The sequence below is a fragment of the Patagioenas fasciata genome, chromosome 5 (assembly GCF_037038585.1).
Source record: "Patagioenas fasciata isolate bPatFas1 chromosome 5, bPatFas1.hap1, whole genome shotgun sequence".
Taxonomy (NCBI): domain Eukaryota; kingdom Metazoa; phylum Chordata; class Aves; order Columbiformes; family Columbidae; genus Patagioenas; species Patagioenas fasciata.
The window spans coordinates 53,415,004-53,434,309 of NC_092524.1; the positions used below are offsets into that span (position 1 = coordinate 53,415,004).

Genomic DNA, 19,306 nt, shown 5'->3' on the forward strand with positions numbered 1-19,306 from the left:
GGGAAAACGCAAAAACCAAACAGAGACGTGCTTACTATGCTATAAATGTTAGCACTGTCCTTAGAGGCTATGTGAAGGGACAGAAAGACCAAGATGTGCAGAACTCAGTGTTACTGTAGAGGAAAAGCTTTTCCTCGGAAAGTATGAGCGCATCAGCCTTATCTTGCCTTTCAACTACAGCAAATTTCAGTCTCATGACAGTCAGACTAGTATACAAGCCCTGGACAATGCCATTATGCAGTAAGATGTAAGGACCAGTGCTGTCCTGTGATATGTCTTATCACACAGAAATACAAAAATCTATAATTTTTTTTTCTTTAAAACTTCCAGCTAACTGCTGGTTCTTAAACCACAGAGTTTAAGAGACCAGACAAACAACGCAAGTACCAAGGGAGCCCTTATTTTTGCACTTATGTTTTTTACTTGGTGTTCTGGGAAAAATATCCTTGGTAATCTAGACATTTATTTGTTCTCAGCCATCATTCACTCATTTTTTCCTGTTTACACGCTACTGCAGAAGGGGAAGATCTCAGCATGCAGCTGAAGACAAACCATGCCACAGATGCAGCCTGGATACCAGCCTGCTTAGTTTTCTGACTTTCAGACCATAGTTGTTAAATTTATTAATCCCAAATTTGCAGTAGCAATTCCATTCCTTTTACCCACCCAAGTTTCTCCTGATGTTTCAGCTATATTCATCTCACCTCTAGATCAGATAACACCAAATAATCTTAAGTGTCACTTTCCATGTGCACTTTCTTCTTTGAAGAGCACCTTTATGCACCTTTCTGCCTCTTCACATGTGTTTCATTTTGCCTCAGCTGTGCACTTTCTGCTCAATTTATCATCCCAAGCACAACGCACTCTGGATACAGCTTTGATAAACGCTAGCCAAAAATGTCGGTTCCTTGAAAGATAAGGAAGGAGAAAACAAAGTATCTCCCTGAGACACCATTACTTTAGAGACATTTGTCAAAAAAATACACCAAACCACAATGCTACCTGGCATCTTTCAAATAAATATTAAAGGCATACAATTCCCAATTAAAAAAAAATATTAATACAACTTAATAATACAGCTACAGTACAACAATAAAATTTTATTACCCACTATTGTCAGCCAAAACGTGCTTTTATTTACCTATTCAGTGCTCATATGGCAAATGGTACCTTTTGACATGCAACAGTAAATCATAGAATTTGCACATCCCTTATCAAAGTAGTTGACCAGTTTATACAGTTTGACTGATATGCTTTCCTCTCAAACATCCAATGGACAGTTACAAAACAAATAAGAGAAGGTAAATATAAGTTCTTACAAATACAAAGGCTCAGATTTTATTGTTGCGGTTTAATAAACCAGTTTAATAAAATAATGAAACAATACTAATATACTACTAATAATAATATATATAAAATGTGACTACAATATAAACTAAGTGATACTCAATGCAATTCCTCACTAACTCCATCTGCACTGAACAGCCAGTCTCAAGAAGCAGCACCTCGGTCCCAGGGAGAAGAGAGAAAAAGGCAAAAACACACCGAGGCCTTTTCTATCCCGCACAAAACAACTGAGGGTGCATTCTCAATGTTTACATTAGCAAGAAAAATACTATACAGTATGGACTGCACTATCAGCTCCTGAGGCCCCATTTCTAATATGTCACAGATCAGTTTTTCTTTTTTTGACCTGTGATCCAAACTCTGAGCGCAGCCAGTTTTCCACCCACCTGCTAGGCCACCTGTTTTCTCAATGGAGCTACGAGATACACTATAGGGAACTGTGTCCAAAGCCTAGACAAAGCTGAAGCCAACGATAGCCCCATCCCCACTTCATCCATACAGTCAGTCACTTCTCATCAAAAGCTATCTGCCTGGTTAGTCCTTGATAAACCCACGTCAACTGATCACAGTCATCTCCTTATCCTTCCAGCTGGTTTTCAGAATCCTCCCAGGGCCTGAGGTCAGGCTGATCAACATGCAGTCCCTGCATCCTCCTTCTTGACCTTGTAAATGGTCATATTTGCCTTTTTCCATTTGCCAGGGACCATCCTTGATCACCAAGACCTTTTAAAAATATGGCGGTGTCCTTGCAAAGACATTGGCCAGCTCTTGCAGCTCTCTGGCTGTCAGAGACCTGTCTCCTTTGCCCAACACAGTCGGTTCTGTCAGGGCATAATGCTTCACTTCACAAGACTTTTCAAAGGAAGTAATTTTCCATCAATATCAACAGATTTTCTGCAAGCACAGATACATTCACTAAAAAGCACAAACGGTAGAGACAATTGTCACTTACTGCAATAAAGCAAACTTTCCATGAGAAGCAATATGCTAAAATTAGATTTTTTTTTTAAATACACTCAGCATCTATTTGTTACAGTTTATTTTCAGCATGTTCTTTTTTTTCCTTCAAACAGAAATCTTAGCATAATTTATAAAACTCAATGGCTTGCATAGCTTCAGTTTCAAGCTGCAAACTAAACAAGACATTAAATTGACTCATTCTAGACATGATATTTCAGACCAAATCCCCCTTGTTACAGCCTTGTTCCAAGTTCCACATTTCATTAGTATAGCCACAGTATTATTATAAACAAATAGTAAAGTCAGATATTATGACCAACATTACCCTGCTCAAATATAGTTTTAGTATAGCACCTTGTAGGATTGCACTCTCTGCAACTGCTCCATCTCTCTGGAAATGAAAGAGTGCAAACTGCACACATTGAAAAGACAGTAGGTTTTGTAAACCAGTGCAAGGCAGGTTAGTCATTGGTGTAAAGAGTTTAACATGTGCTGCGTGAAAGGGTCTCAGAGATCAGAGGCCCACTTCAAACTTACAAAATTGTGCTTCAGAACATGTTCAGAGGATGCAGATCCCTGATCTGTACTCATCAAAACCAAAGTATTTCATTTATCAAGCAACATCCTCTTTCCTTCTATTCAACTTAATGCTTCACTAAGCAAACTTGATTTCCAAAGAAGGCTAAGGAAACACAAATGTCAAACATAACATGGAATTCAAGTGACAGTAAAAAAATCAGTGCTTTGGTTCAGGAGCTGAAATATCATCAAGGCTGCTTGCAATGAGTGAGGTCTATCATCGACATTCTTCAACACTTCAAATATCAGAACTTCAAACGTGCCAAAGGAGAAAGTATCACACATGCCTTTCCTCTCATATGCATTCCTTCAAGTAGGTCTCAAACATTCTTCTGACTCACACTCCTGTAACAAGCATTTCCTTAATTAAAGCTAAATACAGTAGATCTATCTTCATGGAAAGACAGGTAAAAACACTGCTAGACTGTGCACCAGCTGCCAGAGATGCTTTGTTTATATAAACTGCAAAATTGTCATGGAAGCATGTGATAAAACTCATTTGAATGGTTACAGTAGATTAGCAGATATCTTGAAGAACAGGTTAGACAGTAGGAAAAAAGAAACTATTGCACTGTTAGGTGCGAAAATGCATTCCCTGAGGCATGAGGATTCTTTAAACAAAGCGCTGAAACCACCCGTTACTAAAGAGAGAAAATAATAATTTTGCCTGTAACCGAAGAACAGCACTGGCACATGCAAGAGCAGATGTAGCCAGATTCCCCTCCATACTCCAGTTGCTCCACAGCTGCACCACAGGAAGATGAAGACCAGCCCTAAAAGCTCCAAGTCTCACCCATTTGTGGGGCCACAGGAGAACCATACAAGCACAGACACAGATCTAACACTCTGCTGAAAGTTTGTAAGATTTTTTCTCTCTTGTACACAGCAGAATTTCTCACACTGGGGAAAGTCAGAGGAGAGAAACAATAAGCCACCTCTGGAAAATTTAATTTAGCCTCTCTCTCTCTCTTCCCCCTCTTACCCTCTCCACCCCCAACCTAAGATAAGTTTATTCTCTGACAATGACTTGAAAAAAAGATACTGTGTCTAAGGACAAGAAACAAGCAATAGAAAAGCCTTAAGTTCATGATGGCACATACACTGAAGGTATCCAGACCTCGAGATGAGAATCAAAGTAGTCTTTAGCACCCAGGTAATTTATTCCCATCATGATGCAAGTTAGAGAAACTACTGATCCATACACTAGCTAGGGACCATCACAGTGCAGCAACATATATTATGCATACTTTCCTTCAGAGTACAGGTGGGAGATGAAAAAACAGCTGCAACTTCCACACAGAGCTGATGAAGCATCAAAACAAAAGCTGTTCTTCAAGGTCACCCCTACGCAGCACAACTCACCCTTTCCCTGCTACATTGCATGATACACAGCACTGTTAGAGAAATGGTTCTGGTCAGACTGGCTTTGAAGTGCTGCACTTGCTCAGCTGCTGGGAACTAACACTGGAAGGCAACAAGTCACAGAATGCAAACCATAAAAGTTACTGCAAAGCCGCGTTTCCTTATTTACCGAGTCGCTCATCTGCTAAGTCAGTCAGTTGGAGCCAGACATTGGCAACAAATTTTTAAATCAAATTATGACTGAGAGAGTACTTATTTAACAAAACATTGGCTCGAGGCACGTCAACCATGCTGTGCCAGTAAGATGAAGCCTCAATGGTGCTTAGAACAAAATTCCAATTACGTGGGCATTTCTGAAAAAAAAAAAAAAAATTTATAAAACCATAGCTCTAGCAGTGTTTTTAATCAGTTTTAGCTATCCCTCAAGACATCCTGAAATAATGTAAGTGATGTTTGAGAAGAAATTGCTTTTCTTTTTCTTCCAGTGCAGTATTAGTGACCTACACCATAATGTTCTATAAGACACTTTATAAAGACAGAACTAAACAGTGTAAAGGTTTTAAGATACCTTGAAGTTCAGTGTTCTTTCAATCTGAATTATGTTTTGGAAGAAAAATGGAAAAAAAAACATTCATGAACAGTTTCAATATCATGAAGATGAGTTTCCCACTTTTAGAAAACTGAGATAGTTATGGATCAATATAAAAATTCTTGAGCAAAGGAAAGACTCCCTCTTATTCATCCATACCTGTGCTGAAGAGTTCATCAACAACACTTACTTAGGAGAGTTAGGGGATATTTGATGACTTCTATCATAACTGCATTGCAGAACCATTTCCTAACTGGGGAAGGACAGCCTACCTTTCCCACCTGTTTCTGCAACATCACAGCATCACTGAAATAATCCCCCTGCCAAATAGGATGTCCTCTGCCTATAAACAAAGACAAGTCTGAGCACCTTGGAACTACGTGACAAACTGAAGGATGCTTTAGGTGAAACATTCATTTCTGCTGGCACTGAGAGCAAAAACTCGGATACTTCTACACATGCAAGCTGCTTTCTTTCAGCTTAGAGAAAGCTTAGACAGGCTTATACAAAATGTCTTAAGAAGAACCTTGTATAGAGATGGCTGTCCCTCTTTGCAATATGAATCAATCCCAATGTCCCGGTTTTGTTAAAAAACAAGTTTCTCTTTCAGTGAATTTGCCTGTCAGCTAAAGCCTTCCTATTAGCTGCATTTTCCTGGAGAACCAGATACATGTTTTAGTAAACCTAGCAATGGAATGTGAAGTTATTGATAAGCACAGATGGACATCTCGCAAGAGGGGCAACGAGAAACTGGTGACCAAGAAACTGACCAACGGTGTATAACATTCCATTCACGTGAATACTTCATATAAAAGTGGGAGATCACGAGGATCTCGTCCCTTTTTTCCCTTTTCCCTTATGGCCGACATTAGGAGAGGACCTTGCTGGTCGTTCCTGCGAACTGAGGCCCAGTGACAGACTGAGTCCAGCTCCGGTTGGCTGCAGAGTCCAATCCAGGACTTTGGGTGCCAGCTCTGCAGTTGCTGAGACTTTCAAGATTGGTTTTGTATATTTTGCGTTATTTTCTCTATTCTTATTAGTAGCATTAGTAAAACATTAATTTTGTCCAACTCTCTTCTCTCTGTCCTTCTTTCCCTCCCGATTGCCTGTCCTGAGCGGGAAGGGGGGAGGGGGGGGGGAAAAGGGGGAGCTCTGGGGGAGAGGAGGTTAACAATACATCTGCCAGGGTTTTATTGTCACCCCGCAATCAAAACCCTCAACACCCAGCCACCTTCAAAATGAGAATAATGGCTGGAATAAATACAGGGTGCGAGAAAACCCACACATTATGTCATGTCTTTGTAAAACAGTGTCTAAAAATACCATGACAGCTGCTTTGCTACTTGATTTTTAACATCTGCTTTTTGAAGCAAAATTGTTATCACACTATTAGGATCGGAAGCAGCTTCTCACAGAAAAACAGAGAATTAAAACAGAGGATTAATCTTCATTCATCGTGGGTCAAGAACAATGAAGAATACTTATTACTATTAGCTTAAAACCATGGTCCATCTTCATTCATCCACTGAATCACATGCTAAAATACAAAATAATCAGGTTTTTTATGAATGCTGCGACAACCTCTATACATTTGTTGAAGAGCCCAGGGGTTGTTAGCAGGCTAGGCAAGAGGAATATCTAGCTCTAAATTCCTTTCTAAAAGTAAGCTTGGAGAGAAGGAGAGAAAAAGGAAAGAATGACAACACTGAACATAGCTTAAAAAACCCCAAACAACCAACAACACTGACTGAACACAGATAAGGAGCTCTTGCTGCAGAACCCCTCTCCAAGAGCTGACTTGAAAAGATCATTCAATTCCAGAGTACACCAAGATACATCCATAGGGAAGACTAAGTGTTCTCAACAGAACTAATGAACCTGCTACTTCTTGTTCTGTGGGGTACAAAACGGCTTTGTTAAATTATTGCTTTTCCTGTGGTGGTTCAACAGCCTTAGATAAAAATCAAAGCAAAACACTGAAAGTTATGTTATCTATGCCACAACTACTATCTGTGTGTTTTCTCGAGTGTTCCTAATATTAATGCAGAAAATATGATATTTTCTAAAAGGGCCTGATAATTATATATCCCAGCTGTGTTCTTAACATCACAAGTAAACACTTGAAAGGTACAATGGAAACATACCTCTCACAGATAACATAATTGCTGTCACCTCTGTGGCAATGACTATCAACAGCCCTGCTCCTGGGATCAGGGCTCCATACACAGGAAGTTCCTGTGAAATGAAACATCCACGTCACGTGTGCTGTGGCACACTGGCAAGAGTGTCCATGATCCCATACATGTTATGGAGCTTCAACAGCTCAACATCTAAAGCAAGAAAGAGTAAGGGGAAAAAAAAAAAAATCAGTATTTTCTTCCTTATACACCAAATGGCATAGATGAAAATAGGGATTCTTAGTATTTTGTTTCACTCTTCTGAATTACACAGTTGCAAGAAAAATACACAGATTAGGATAAAATCTCCTGCCACAAAATTTAAGCAAGGAGGCTCAACCTCAGACTCAAGCCCTGAGGATTTGAATTTGAATAGTAAGTATTTAGGAATAGGAAACAGAGAGCAAACTAGCTACAGAATCTGAGATGACTGCCAAAACAAACTTTAATCTTTCCTTGTAAGTAAGCAGATAACCTACCCAGAAGCATGTTGCATCCCTTCATCCACTCTCCACCAAAATCTTCAGTATTTCAGACTCTTAAAAACCACAATTGTCCAAACCCATTGAAGTCAAAAGATCAGTTATCATTAGTTCCAAATGAAGATACTGCATGAGGTGAGATCAATCAGATGAAGCATGAAGTTGTAAGAACAGAAGATGCTGCTGTTCTTACACCTGCCCTGTAGTAGATTCCAGAAAGAGAAATAAAATAATAATTTTTTTTAAAGTCTTAACCCAGGACTAAAAATACTAATTAAAAAAAAAAAAATTAAAAAGCAGGGGAGGAAAGGGTCAAGGTGTAACGAGGACAAATATGAGGTTTCCAGTATCCCAATAAGACCATAAGTTGACGTGCAAGATTCCAGTAAGTCGAGACTTGACTTGTAGTCTCTGTTCTGGTGCTTGAAATTTTCCCAGTGCAAAACTAGCTTGGAATTCCTCCTGCTCAATCCCTAAAAATTTTATTCTCTCTATAGGTAATACTGAAAAGTCAGAATACTGGAGGGCTACATGTTGCATTATCTTGAGAGGATTTTTCCTTCAGACTTCCTAAAACATGTTGGATAATCATTACGCCTAAAATCTAAAAAACAGAGGAATTTTTATCCAGGAGTGGGATACAGCAAGAAGGATCCCAAAGGGGTCAATTACTCCATATATTACCTAGCCAAAAATTACAGAGCAAAGTTTCTATTAAAAACAGCTGAAGAGGAGAAAAATCCTACAACATGTCACAGAACATTTATGAAGAAGACCATTTTGAAATTGAGCTTTCTTCCACAGGAGGATCTGGAAATCCTGGATCCAGAGCTTGTTTCATACTGATCTGGCAGAAACAGCATGAAGCACATGTTTTCTAACTCTGAATAAGTTTACCATACATTTAAAACAAAGACATTTGCTTTGTTCATGATGCATGTAACAGACATTAAGAGTATCAGCTGTACCTGAAGAGGAATATCAGCAGAAGCCTCCAAGTACTCATTCCAGTTTTCTGACTAGAAGTTACTTAAACTTACATTAATGCTAAAACTTGTGTTAGATTTATACAAGGTTTACATCAAAGAAAAACAATATATGGATATACAGATGTCCCTTATGATTCCATCACTGACTGGTAAGTGGCAAGAATTCACAGGATGGATGAGGTTGGGAGGGACCTCTGGAGATCATCCAGTCCAACAGCCCTGCTCTAGGCAAGATCAACCGGAGCAGGTCACCCAGGATCTTGTCCAGTCAGGTCTCTGGGGACAGTAAAAGAGTAGCAAGAGAACACATGTGGATCAACAGGCACTACTGGCAGAAAGGCTGCCAACTGATGCAGATGATACACATGTAAAACCAAAAGCAGAAAATACAGAGTCAGCTCCTCAAAGAAACTTAATTGTACTTATTAATGCCTTTAATTATACACGGTCATTCACTCCTCTGCCTCTTAAGTACACAGAGGGCATGGCACCCTTTTACCGCGCACCTCTGCAGTATCTAGGTAATTTTCCTGCCTGACAGCCAAAACTCGCTTTGAAAAAAAACTATAGGTTTTCCAGACTATTTATGCATAGGCAAATCTACTTCCAAAGTACCACTACTACAGAAATTTATTTTATGGGGGCACATACTAAGAAGAACAGAAAACTGCAGCAACTGTTTCAAATTGTATCGTTTTTATGGGGTTTTTTTTAATATTCGAGTTCCCAAATTTTGTGAAATGTTAAGACCATCAGAACCATAATAATCAAACCAGGACAGCCAGAGCGTATCATCTAGATTATTGATAAGTTTGTGCTTGGGTTAAACTTGGTCCATTCAATCAAACGCAATATAAAACCAAGAAATAAGAATGCAGGTCATACCGAAGACTGGGAACCATTAAGCCTGGGAAACAGGATAAGCATCAACTTTGGGTGTTTAACTGGGAACAGTTCTAGAAACTGCACTGATGGAAAGTGATCAAAATTTAGTTTCTTTCCATTTATGTTTTGTTTAAGTTACAAAGAAGATCAAAGAGTGGCTTGGAGAACAGGAAAAGCACATGCTGTGATAGCTAGAAGTTCTTTTTAATCTTGCTTCTTGCCATGATTTGTTTCTCAAATGACAAACCAGTTTTCCTGTCACTACTAACAACAACAGACTAGAGACTATTTAGATGGAGGTAAAACCAAACCACATCATGGGGACAGTGGCTCTTGGCCATGCACTGCCCAACAGCTACACTGCAGCACAGTGCAAATTTGACAGATGATGACAATGAAATCCAAGGAGGGAAAGAAAATGGTTAGCAAAAAAAGAAGAAATAAGATATTGAAGACATCCTGACTCTGTGCAACTTCTTATATACCAGGAACACTTCCTTATACCTTCACTCCTTGGACATCTCTCTGTATTAATCACTGGTTAATTGTCAGGTCAGAAGAGGGACATTTTTTAAAGTATCTATGGGATGGTTCAAAGCTCCGATGAAGCACACAGATGAGCCTCTGTTCCCCAGAAGATATCTTGCAGTTCTCAACTATTTCATAAAGCCTGTCACTCAGAAAAAACAGCCTCTTTTCATCCTCTTCCCCCACTAGCTCCACCTGGGAAATCTCAAGTAAATCTTGAGAAGCAGTAGCCTGTACTTGTCACTTTCAGCAATTATTGTCTTGGGTACATAACCAGCAGTTTTAAGACAGAATAATCTTTTAGCAACTTTGCTATTGTGTTGGGGTTTTTTTGGTTTTTTGTTTTGTTTTGGTTTGTTTGTTGTTGTTTTTTTTTTTCATTTTTAGTTCTGTCAGCTGTCCTAAAAGCTGTAGGTCCCCTGCTTCTGCCTCTCCTTAAATCCAGCTCTAAAGCAATCCCACTAGAGCCTTGATTAATGCAGTGTTTTCTCTCCATTACCTTTAAGGTAAAGGGACTGTAATTAAAAGGTAAAAAGAAAAACAGAAGTGTAGCTGGAAACTGAGCCCAGGCAAACCTGAATTTGAAATAAGGCACATAGAAAGATTAGCAGCAACTTGTTCACACAATTAACTGCAGGAAAAAATAGGGGAGGGCCTGGAAGCTGCTGGTGTTTTCCTATCTTGGTTACCTTTTCAAGAGCTGCATTCAGGATTTATCTAGAGCCAAGGGGGATTCCACACCCATTTTTTGTGAAAGCAGCACACTTTACACCACCTTTTGGGAAGAGGAAGGGTAAGTGTTCTGTGAAACCTGGCAACACCCTCCATCTCTGCACAACTCCCCAAGAGGCTGCCTGCGCCAGGGCTCCAGCACCCAGCACGCTCCATCCAGGCTGAGAAGACCGCTCCTTTATTCCAATAAATGGGAAGCTCTAAATTATATCAGCCAAGGAAGCAACCAAGGCAGAACAACAATAGACGGTTTCAGACTATACCTTTAAACAGGGTGCTTAACAGTGGAAGAGCAGCATTTGTCAAATACTGTAACACACAAGTCCCCTTTTATTTCATCCATTCTATCAGTGCAGCTTAACACATTCATGATCTACTTTCATTATCAAAGAATCAACTCCTAAGTATTTGCTAGATTCAGATCCTGATCCTCTCCTCTTTTCCAGACAAGACAAGCACACGTTTCAAAGACCCTCCTTTGCTTTATCGTCCTTTACATGTTACATGTCAGAAATATCAGCTATGGAGCAGATGTAGCAAAACCTGAGTTGTTGATTAATCGTTGTTAAAATGCCACCTCTACAGAGTACTAATCGGTGTGACAAACTGAATAACGGTGCTTAAGGCAGGCAGGTTTCTTCCTACTACATTACAGATTTCTTAAGTGATAATTCAGCAGGCATTGATCAAGATAATTATAAAGACAGAATGAATGATTTTATGAAATATTTGATCCTGGCCTTGAGATTTAGAGCTCTGTCTCTAGAGTCCAGTCTTCTGTAAACTGAATGAATCAAGATCCTGATGGAAAAAACAACATACAAACTATAAAGCTGTAGCAAAATCTTTAAAATATTTAAAATTCTTTTACAACTACACCAATTTAAAGAAAGACAAAAAAACCCAAAACACTACCTTTCATGAATTCCCTTCTCTTGAAGATAAACAGATATTCTAGTAAAGGATTTCTGTTTGTGAATACACATTTTGAGTGGGATCCTATCGATCACACCCAGACCATCAGTGAGGTGGGAACTTGCAGAGATTCATGCAACACCTCCTGAACCAAGAGAGCAACCGATGACATCTCTGATCAGAGTAGCTTACTAATAACTGCCACTGTGCATTCTGCCACACATTTGCTGACACCAGAGACATGCCCAGATTCAGCACTCTTTCCCAGAGCCTGGAGCAGAGATCAAATGCTCTCCAATGATAAAAGGTCTTGCTAGGAACAAACACAGGACTATTAGCCAGACATCCTCACTCCAATTTATCTCAACATCTTGCCACTCCGCTTTTTACATAGTTATTGTCTTCAGTCACTACTTATCAGATCACCAATTAAACAGTATTCAGTGCAGAGAAAACTGAAAAGAATTTAAACATCAACGTCTAAAATCTGATTCTTTATAATACAGATTTTGGGGGAGGAGGAATGGCTCAGATTTAGCCAGGAGGGAGAACAGCCCACATTTGGCATCGTTAAAGACCTTCTGCCCCTTTCTTCGCTACCATGCAAATCAAATTCAAACAGAAGTGGTATCAATGATCCTGAGTTTATGCCAATGAACTTATTTCCTGACAGAAAAGCTAATGATAACCTTTAACCCTTGAAGTCAGGTTAAAGGAACCTAGAGCAGCTCTAATACAGACATATACCAGTATATAAACACTGAAAAGTCAGGCTACCATTTCTTCTTATAACTCTTAAACAAAGCAAGAGTGCAACCAACCCAACATCAATATGCGAGATGCCTAATTTCTGAAGTCATTATGTTCGTAATATATGGAAGTATCCTTATAAATTTAAGCAGCTACAAGGTCCAAATACCCAGAAGTACTTAGTTAATTTCGCTCAGACCAATTGGTTCCTCACAGTGGGAGAAGAAGGTTCCCCTTGCCTTTGCTCTTCACTGGCTGCTGCCCCTGTTCATTTTCCACCAGCTGTTATACTACTCTTCAGAGCCCTGGGGAGGTAAATCAGCTCAGCAAGCCAGCAGAAACCAACCCCAGAAAGAGGAGCAGAGAGTTTTCTGCTGGCTCAGCACGGCAAGTGCCACCTCTTGGGGGAGGGAGAGGCCAGGAACATGTATCTGGGGGAAAATGCATAAAGAAGGAGCAGCTTGAGTAAAGGTAGCAAGAAAGACTCCTCTGTGCACCAGCAGCAAGGCAACAGACCAGCTTGGTTACTTGTGAAACGATCTTGACTACGCAAGCATTTCCTCTTCCAGATTACAGCTGGAACACAAGCAGCAGATCTACATCATCACTCACACTGTTGTAACACCCCTGGTTATCTGAAGAAATAAAGCTGTCAGTCAAAAAAAATAAGGCAACACATCTTAGTACTGTCACAATCTTTGGTCTTCATTCAGAAAAATGTCCGTCCTTAGTACAATTGTTCTGTAAATATGATAGTGAACACAACAGAAGGAAAACAAAAAAGATAACAAATGAAGAGAGTGCCTCATTTCCACCTTTGTGAAAATGCAAAAAGGCATGTCACATGATGGTCTGCAAACTTTTTTGTTGGAGAGGTAGATCTCTTCGGAAAGCTTTCCACATAAAAATTGCATGACAAGCTGTGTGTATAAAAACCAAACAAATTTGATAAACACCTTCTAAGTAGGGCATGAGTCCTAAGAGGTTTAGAAATCCCTGGTTTACTCTGAGGATAAGCTTTAACCACACATCTGAGGTCTTGTATTTCACAAGGGAGCAAAACAAATGAAAACTGATAAGATGTTTCTATTTTCACATCCTACTTATATAGAGATAAAGAAGCAGTATAGAAAGTGACAAACAAAAAATAGAAGTGTAAAATACTTCCTGATCATTTGGTTTTGCTACTCTTCTCCTAACTCCTCTCAGCTCCCTTGTTCTGCAAGGCTAAATCTAACATATAATAAAAAACTATAGAGACAAGCTGTTGAGAGGAAAGGCAGTCAGAGGAAAGATCACACATAGAAACAAGTAAGATAGTAATAGCAGTAAGAAATTAAATTCCTAAGAAAGCAGTGCGTTAAAAGGCTGGCGTATTTCCGTCAGCAAACTTGATACCTGTAGGTAATGTTCTATTTTCATGGCAATGTCACAATGCTCTTGGTAGTGTATAGATCCGCGAACCTCCGGGGCACGCGTCCTTTCCCCACAGTAATGCAATATTTCACACCGGTTAAGGTTTCTACACAACTACATCACTCTGCCTCACTTGAACTATAAAAATTCACCTCCTCAGTGTTTTTCCAGACAGAGCCATACGTCTCACTGAACTTGAGCAAGGTCACGTTCTGATTGCAGCAACAATGAATGGCCGGAAACACCTGTGGAAATTCATGGATCTTTTATTTTATCCACTCAACTTGCCACTGAACTGGCCTAAGTTTTCCTCACTGCGTTTCCAAAAGGAGGAAAGAAAACATTAGAGCACTGATGTCCCGAGAGCGCTCCGAGTACACACAACCTTCATACTGAAGTCCATTGTAACCACTTCCTTTGAGCTGCTACTGATTCACCAAAAATTCATGACAGACCTGCAATTGCCTTTGAAATGCGATTGCTAGCTTCCAAAATTATCCTTCAAACACCACAAAATTCCAGGCACCCTGAGAATCCTAATTCCCAGAGCTACGAATGACACAACACTCTCATTAGAACTGTTGCAAAGCGGTTTCAAAACACAATTCTCATAAACCTGAACACTTTAATATATGAGTCATCTGTAAGACCGACATGTTTTGATAAACTTACTGAAAAAGAATCATCACTGGTATTTCATAAGTCTTATTTTTCAATATTTGAGAACAACTTTACAGATCTCTTTAAAAATAAAAGCATTTAACAACCAAAAAAATAAAGGGGATTTCAAATTCTCATTAATTTCAGATACTCAACAACTCTTGCAATAACTCATGAACAAGTAATTTTGTACTTGGAGATTTGCCGACTCTCACGACCATGTTTCACCATCATGCTGTTCACTTGCAACGTTAAGACAAAACTCAACAAATGGAGTCAAAATTTGTTCCGATTATTTTCTTAGAAGAAACCTTTTTCAGTTAGTTAAACTAGTTTGGAACACAGATAAAGTTTCAGTACTGAAAGCCACTTTAAGATTTCAATTCTAGGAACTTTGGGGTTGTCTCAATTTCATTTGAGAAATGATACTCAGGATGTGAACACTTGAGGACAGCAACATTCTTGCAACCAAAGAGCCTACAGACTAGCCAAGGACCATATCTCTGTGAACCTCAGATCAGCACAAGGTTTTCTATGCCAGCTGCTACAGTTTTTGTAAATTCTGCTGTACTGGGTGTAATGGGCAAGGTGCTGGAAGTGTGGGGGCTACAGGGGTGGCCCCTATGGGAAGAGCCCAGGGACTGCCCTGTCCCAGGCCCAGGTGGCTCCAACAGACCCACAGCAGGACCCAGCCGAGCCCCTCAGGGAAGCTGGCAGCACCTCTAGGAAGGCAGAGTTAAGAAAGGGCAGAAAACACCACAAGGAAGAGGAGGGAACAAAAAGGAGTGAGAAACAGCAAAGGCAACAGCAAGGTCAGAGAAGGAGTGGGAGGAAGCGCGCCAGGTGCCAGAGCAGATATCCACCACCGCAGTCTGGGAAGGACCCAGGCTGGAGCAGGTGGATATGCCCTGAAGGAACTGCAGCACATGGACAGCCCTTGCCAGAGCAGATTTTTCTCTTGAAGGACTGCAGCCAGCAGGGAGCCCACGCCAGAGCAGAACAATAATGCAAGAAAGAACAGCAGAAAGGAGCCACCTTGCACCAACTATGACCCCTCTGCCCACCAGACTGCATGGGGAAGGGCACAGGAGTGACATTGAGCCTGGGAAAGGGGGGAGGAAGAGTGTTGCTTTCATGTCTGTATTTCTGTTTCTTAGTATCTGAATCTATTTTAACTGGTAACAAGTTTAACTTTCCCGAAGTCAAGCCTGGTTTGCCCACAATAGTAACTAGTAAGTGATCTCCCTGTCTCCATCCTATTTTCTGCCCCATTAAGGAAGGGGAAAGACTGACCAGCTGGGTGGGCACTTGCTGTCAGCCAAAGCAAACCCACCACACCTGCACGCAACAGTTCTGACCCAATCTTTTATGGGAGTGCTGATGAAGCAAGAGATCAAACGGAGATTTGCGTTACACGGCATAAATCCTACTACTGCTGCTGAGTCCTGGTTCTGAAGGAAAGACATGCAATACAAACTGGGTAAGTGCCTAACAATTCTGAGTTAGGTTCAAGACCCTTCTTTCATCTATCCACATTTTGTGAAAAACAATGCAAGTCACAGGCTTGACACAGAGCCCATATTTTCCATAATACAAACTGTGGCTATTACTTATAGAATAGCAAAGGCAGTGACCAATCCATCAACATTTCTCTTCCCTCTTTATCTTAAAGCTCAACAAGCTCACAAAGCCTTTCAAATACAATCCATCAGATAAAGAAAATTGGTTCTAGTAATTGCCATTTTTGTGCATCCACAATCTGACATGAACTGTCATTTATATTTGAGCCAGTGGTAGGTGTTGTACAGACTCCTAGTTCTGTGAGGGAGTAAATAGGATCCATTAGCAGAACAAAACAGAATAAACAATACAATAATCAAGTCCACTTAAAATACTGCACCTCTCAAGTGTTGTGCAAGTATATACTATTGCCTTATGCATACACACAGACCTTCATCCTGGTAGCTGTTACTGCTGTTTCTTCTTTCATCTAATTTGGGTTGCAAGCTTCAAGGGATGGGAACTTGATAACAGGAAATACTATATCAATGCAAGACACCCCAAATAATAATTGGGTCTATTAAAATTTCTGTCAAGTTCTCTAGTGCCCACTTCCAAACAGGAGGTATAATTAAGGCCTGGTAAAGTAACAATCTATTATTTTGCAATAGTGCAAGATTGAAGAGATTACAACAGCGCTTCCCTAAAGGATCCCTTCCCACCTGTGTTCAAAGAGCAATAAACCCTATTCCTAGCAATGCTGCTATCCTCAGTTAAAATGCTCCAGCATTCAAGTCATAGCCAATTCTCTAATTCCCTGCACACCAATATATGGATAGAATGGAGATCCTCTCCCCTCTTTTTTCTTCTCTCACACTTCTCAATCATTCCTATGACATATTGTTCCACATTCAACCAAAAACCAGAACTTTTGTTATCCATTACCTAGCTGATTTGTAAAACTGAACATTACTACAGAAGGAAGCTGTGAAGTTCTGCATACTTTTTATTAAATTAATTGCTTCAGATTAACTAACAACAGGGATACACATCGGAGTGCCTTTCAGTTCTTATCTATCTTCACAGGTGGAACAGACAAACTGCCTCTTCTTCGTAGTCTCACTAGCTGATAACCTTGGCCTGCAACCTGTTAAGGTACACCAGGATCTAGAAAACAAACCCACCAGGGTCATGTATTTCATTATATAAATTACTCTCTTCCTGTATTACCCCACTACAAAAACAGAGCCCCTTATGATCACTTAGCTTACTGACTGTTTATGTTCTCAGCTAGCTAGAGCGTGGGAGACGTGGCCACTGATTTAATTATTCCTGTGCTGTCAGAAAGAGACAAATCTGCATCTGATACTTTCTCATGTTTTAAAGATCAGGAAATGCTCCAATAATTTGTATTTTGACTGGTACAGAACCTAGAAGATACCATAATAGGAAAACTGCTGAAGTGTAAAGTTATGCAGACTGTATAATTTTCTCTGATATGCTTCAGTTAGGTAAGAAGTAGTCAGGTCACAGAAATTTAAGTCAAACTGTCAGTAACATCTTCTGCCTAGCCGTCCCCACCTGCCTGAAATACCTTAGTACATCTTAAAACTATGAAGATCATTCTTCTCAACCAGAGTGCCAAAAAACATTTGCCTTTGCTTGAACTGATCTCTAGTTAGTCCACAGTCTATAACTTAATGAAGCACATCCTTAAACTAAACATAATACCTTCCACCTTTTCACTTGTGTTTATTTTTAGTTAGTATAATATCAGTGTGTTTCAGGATCACCACCCAGTTGTTCTTAAGACCAACACATGTAAGCTTTTCTCCTACCTATCCATCTATTCTTAAATTCTCTCTACTTTGATTTAGGCTTTTCCTCTTCTGTTTGTATTTCTGTAAAGCTGAATGATGCAGTCTTCTTCTCTGCCTAAATGTGCAAAGCCATCAGCGCCTTCGCAACACACTCCCAGTGACACCAACCTTACACCTCATCCTCTGTTTAACTTATCACCTATGACTCCACCCCAAGGTCTGTCTCTGCAGACTTGTTTTATCTCTGAAAATATCTTTAGGTTCACATGAAGCCGACAAGTGAGGCCAGAGAGGCAGACACTATCCCCATGTCCTTTCTCACACGCAGAATCAAGGCATCCATGCCAAAGAGAGGAATTTCCCTGCACCTCCCTTGTTCATTAGACACCTCTACACCTCAGAATGAAGCGCTGCTTTTCACCTCCTTCAGATAAACATCTAAAAGTTTGTCACACAAGAAATAAGGGACGAAGCAAACCATTCATAGTTTTTCTACGAAAACAAATGGAGCTGCACTATGTTGCTGAGGTGTGCTTTGGAGTAAAAGGAGAGACGACTTCATGCGATACGCTGCGTACAGGCACTCCAGCTGCGCACAGACGGCAGAAGGACATTCAGGGCTCCGTGCTCACAGTCAGCACGTCTGCCTGCAAAACTGCAGCACCCACGACAAACCATCAGACTGCTCAGCAGTTCTGGATGTAAATCCATAGGGCCCCGCTGCCGGCCGGACCAAACGCGGCCCCCCCGGGTCTCCAGCGGGGCTGGGGGCGATTCCCGGGGCGGTCACACGCCGGGGTCAGGCCCTCGCCAGCACTCGCCTCCCGCCGCCCTCCTCGGGGCTCCCGCTCCGCGGGGCCGCGCCGGCCGGGCCGTCCCTCCAGCGGCCCCCGCGCCCCACCGCCCTCCCCGGGCACCGCCGGGCGGCTCGCAGGCCCCGCAACTCGGCCCGCCCGGCTGCACCTGCCGGACCCGGCGCCCGGGAGCCCCGCCGGCCGCCCCCCGCAGGCCATCTGCCGCGGCCTGCCGCCTCCCGCCCGGCCCCGCACCGTTAGCGATGAGCTTGGCCGAGAGCTGCTTGACGAGCTCGGGGATCCGCTCCCACTGGCACTCCGAGCGGCACCGCTCGATCTCCGTCTCCAGCCGCGAGCCCGCCTTCTTGGTGGCCATGGCCGGGCCGGGCCGATGGGCCCCGGCGGGGGAAGGGGCCGGGGCGACTCGGAGGAGGCGGGGAAAGGACGGCGGCGGCAGCAGCGGCGACCGGAGCGGCGGAACTCGAGGCTGCGGCCCGCGCCGCGCCGGGGCCGAGCGGCGACGGCGGCGGCGCCACCTGCCGGACAGCGGTGGCGCAGCGCGGGGAGGGGCGGGGCCAGGCGGCGGGGGCGGGGCCAGAGCTGCGCGGGAACCGCGGCCCGTCCGGCAGGGGGCGGGCACTGCCGCGGCTGCTCCGGCACCCAGGGAGGGACGGACGGACGGACGGACGGAAGCTGCCTAATGATGTGGCCTCGCTGCTGGAAGGGCCGGTACAGCCGGGTTCCTGCGACCACCGGCAGGAACTGCTTCTTCGAAACGATTTGCCCAGTTACACCTGCGGGGCGAAGAGAAAAAAAACAAA

General features: G+C 41.9%; 1 protein-coding gene across 3 annotated transcripts in view; it reads right to left on the reverse strand.

Moving 5' to 3' along the window:
• Window positions 1–18,995, reverse strand: part of TTC7B (tetratricopeptide repeat domain 7B) — a 145,473-nt gene extending 126,478 nt beyond the window's left edge. For 2 of the 3 annotated variants that reach the window (XM_065839840.2, XM_071809553.1), the window contains exon 1: window positions 18,741–18,994. In XM_065839840.2, the coding sequence (XP_065695912.1) occupies window positions 18,741–18,861 (121 nt within the window). In that variant the 5' untranslated portion in view covers window positions 18,862–18,994. Of the gene's footprint in view, window positions 1–18,740 lie in introns of all 3 variants that reach the window. The other variant, XM_065839842.2, reaches the window with a different exon arrangement.
• Between the last annotated feature and the right edge of the window lie 311 nt (window positions 18,996–19,306).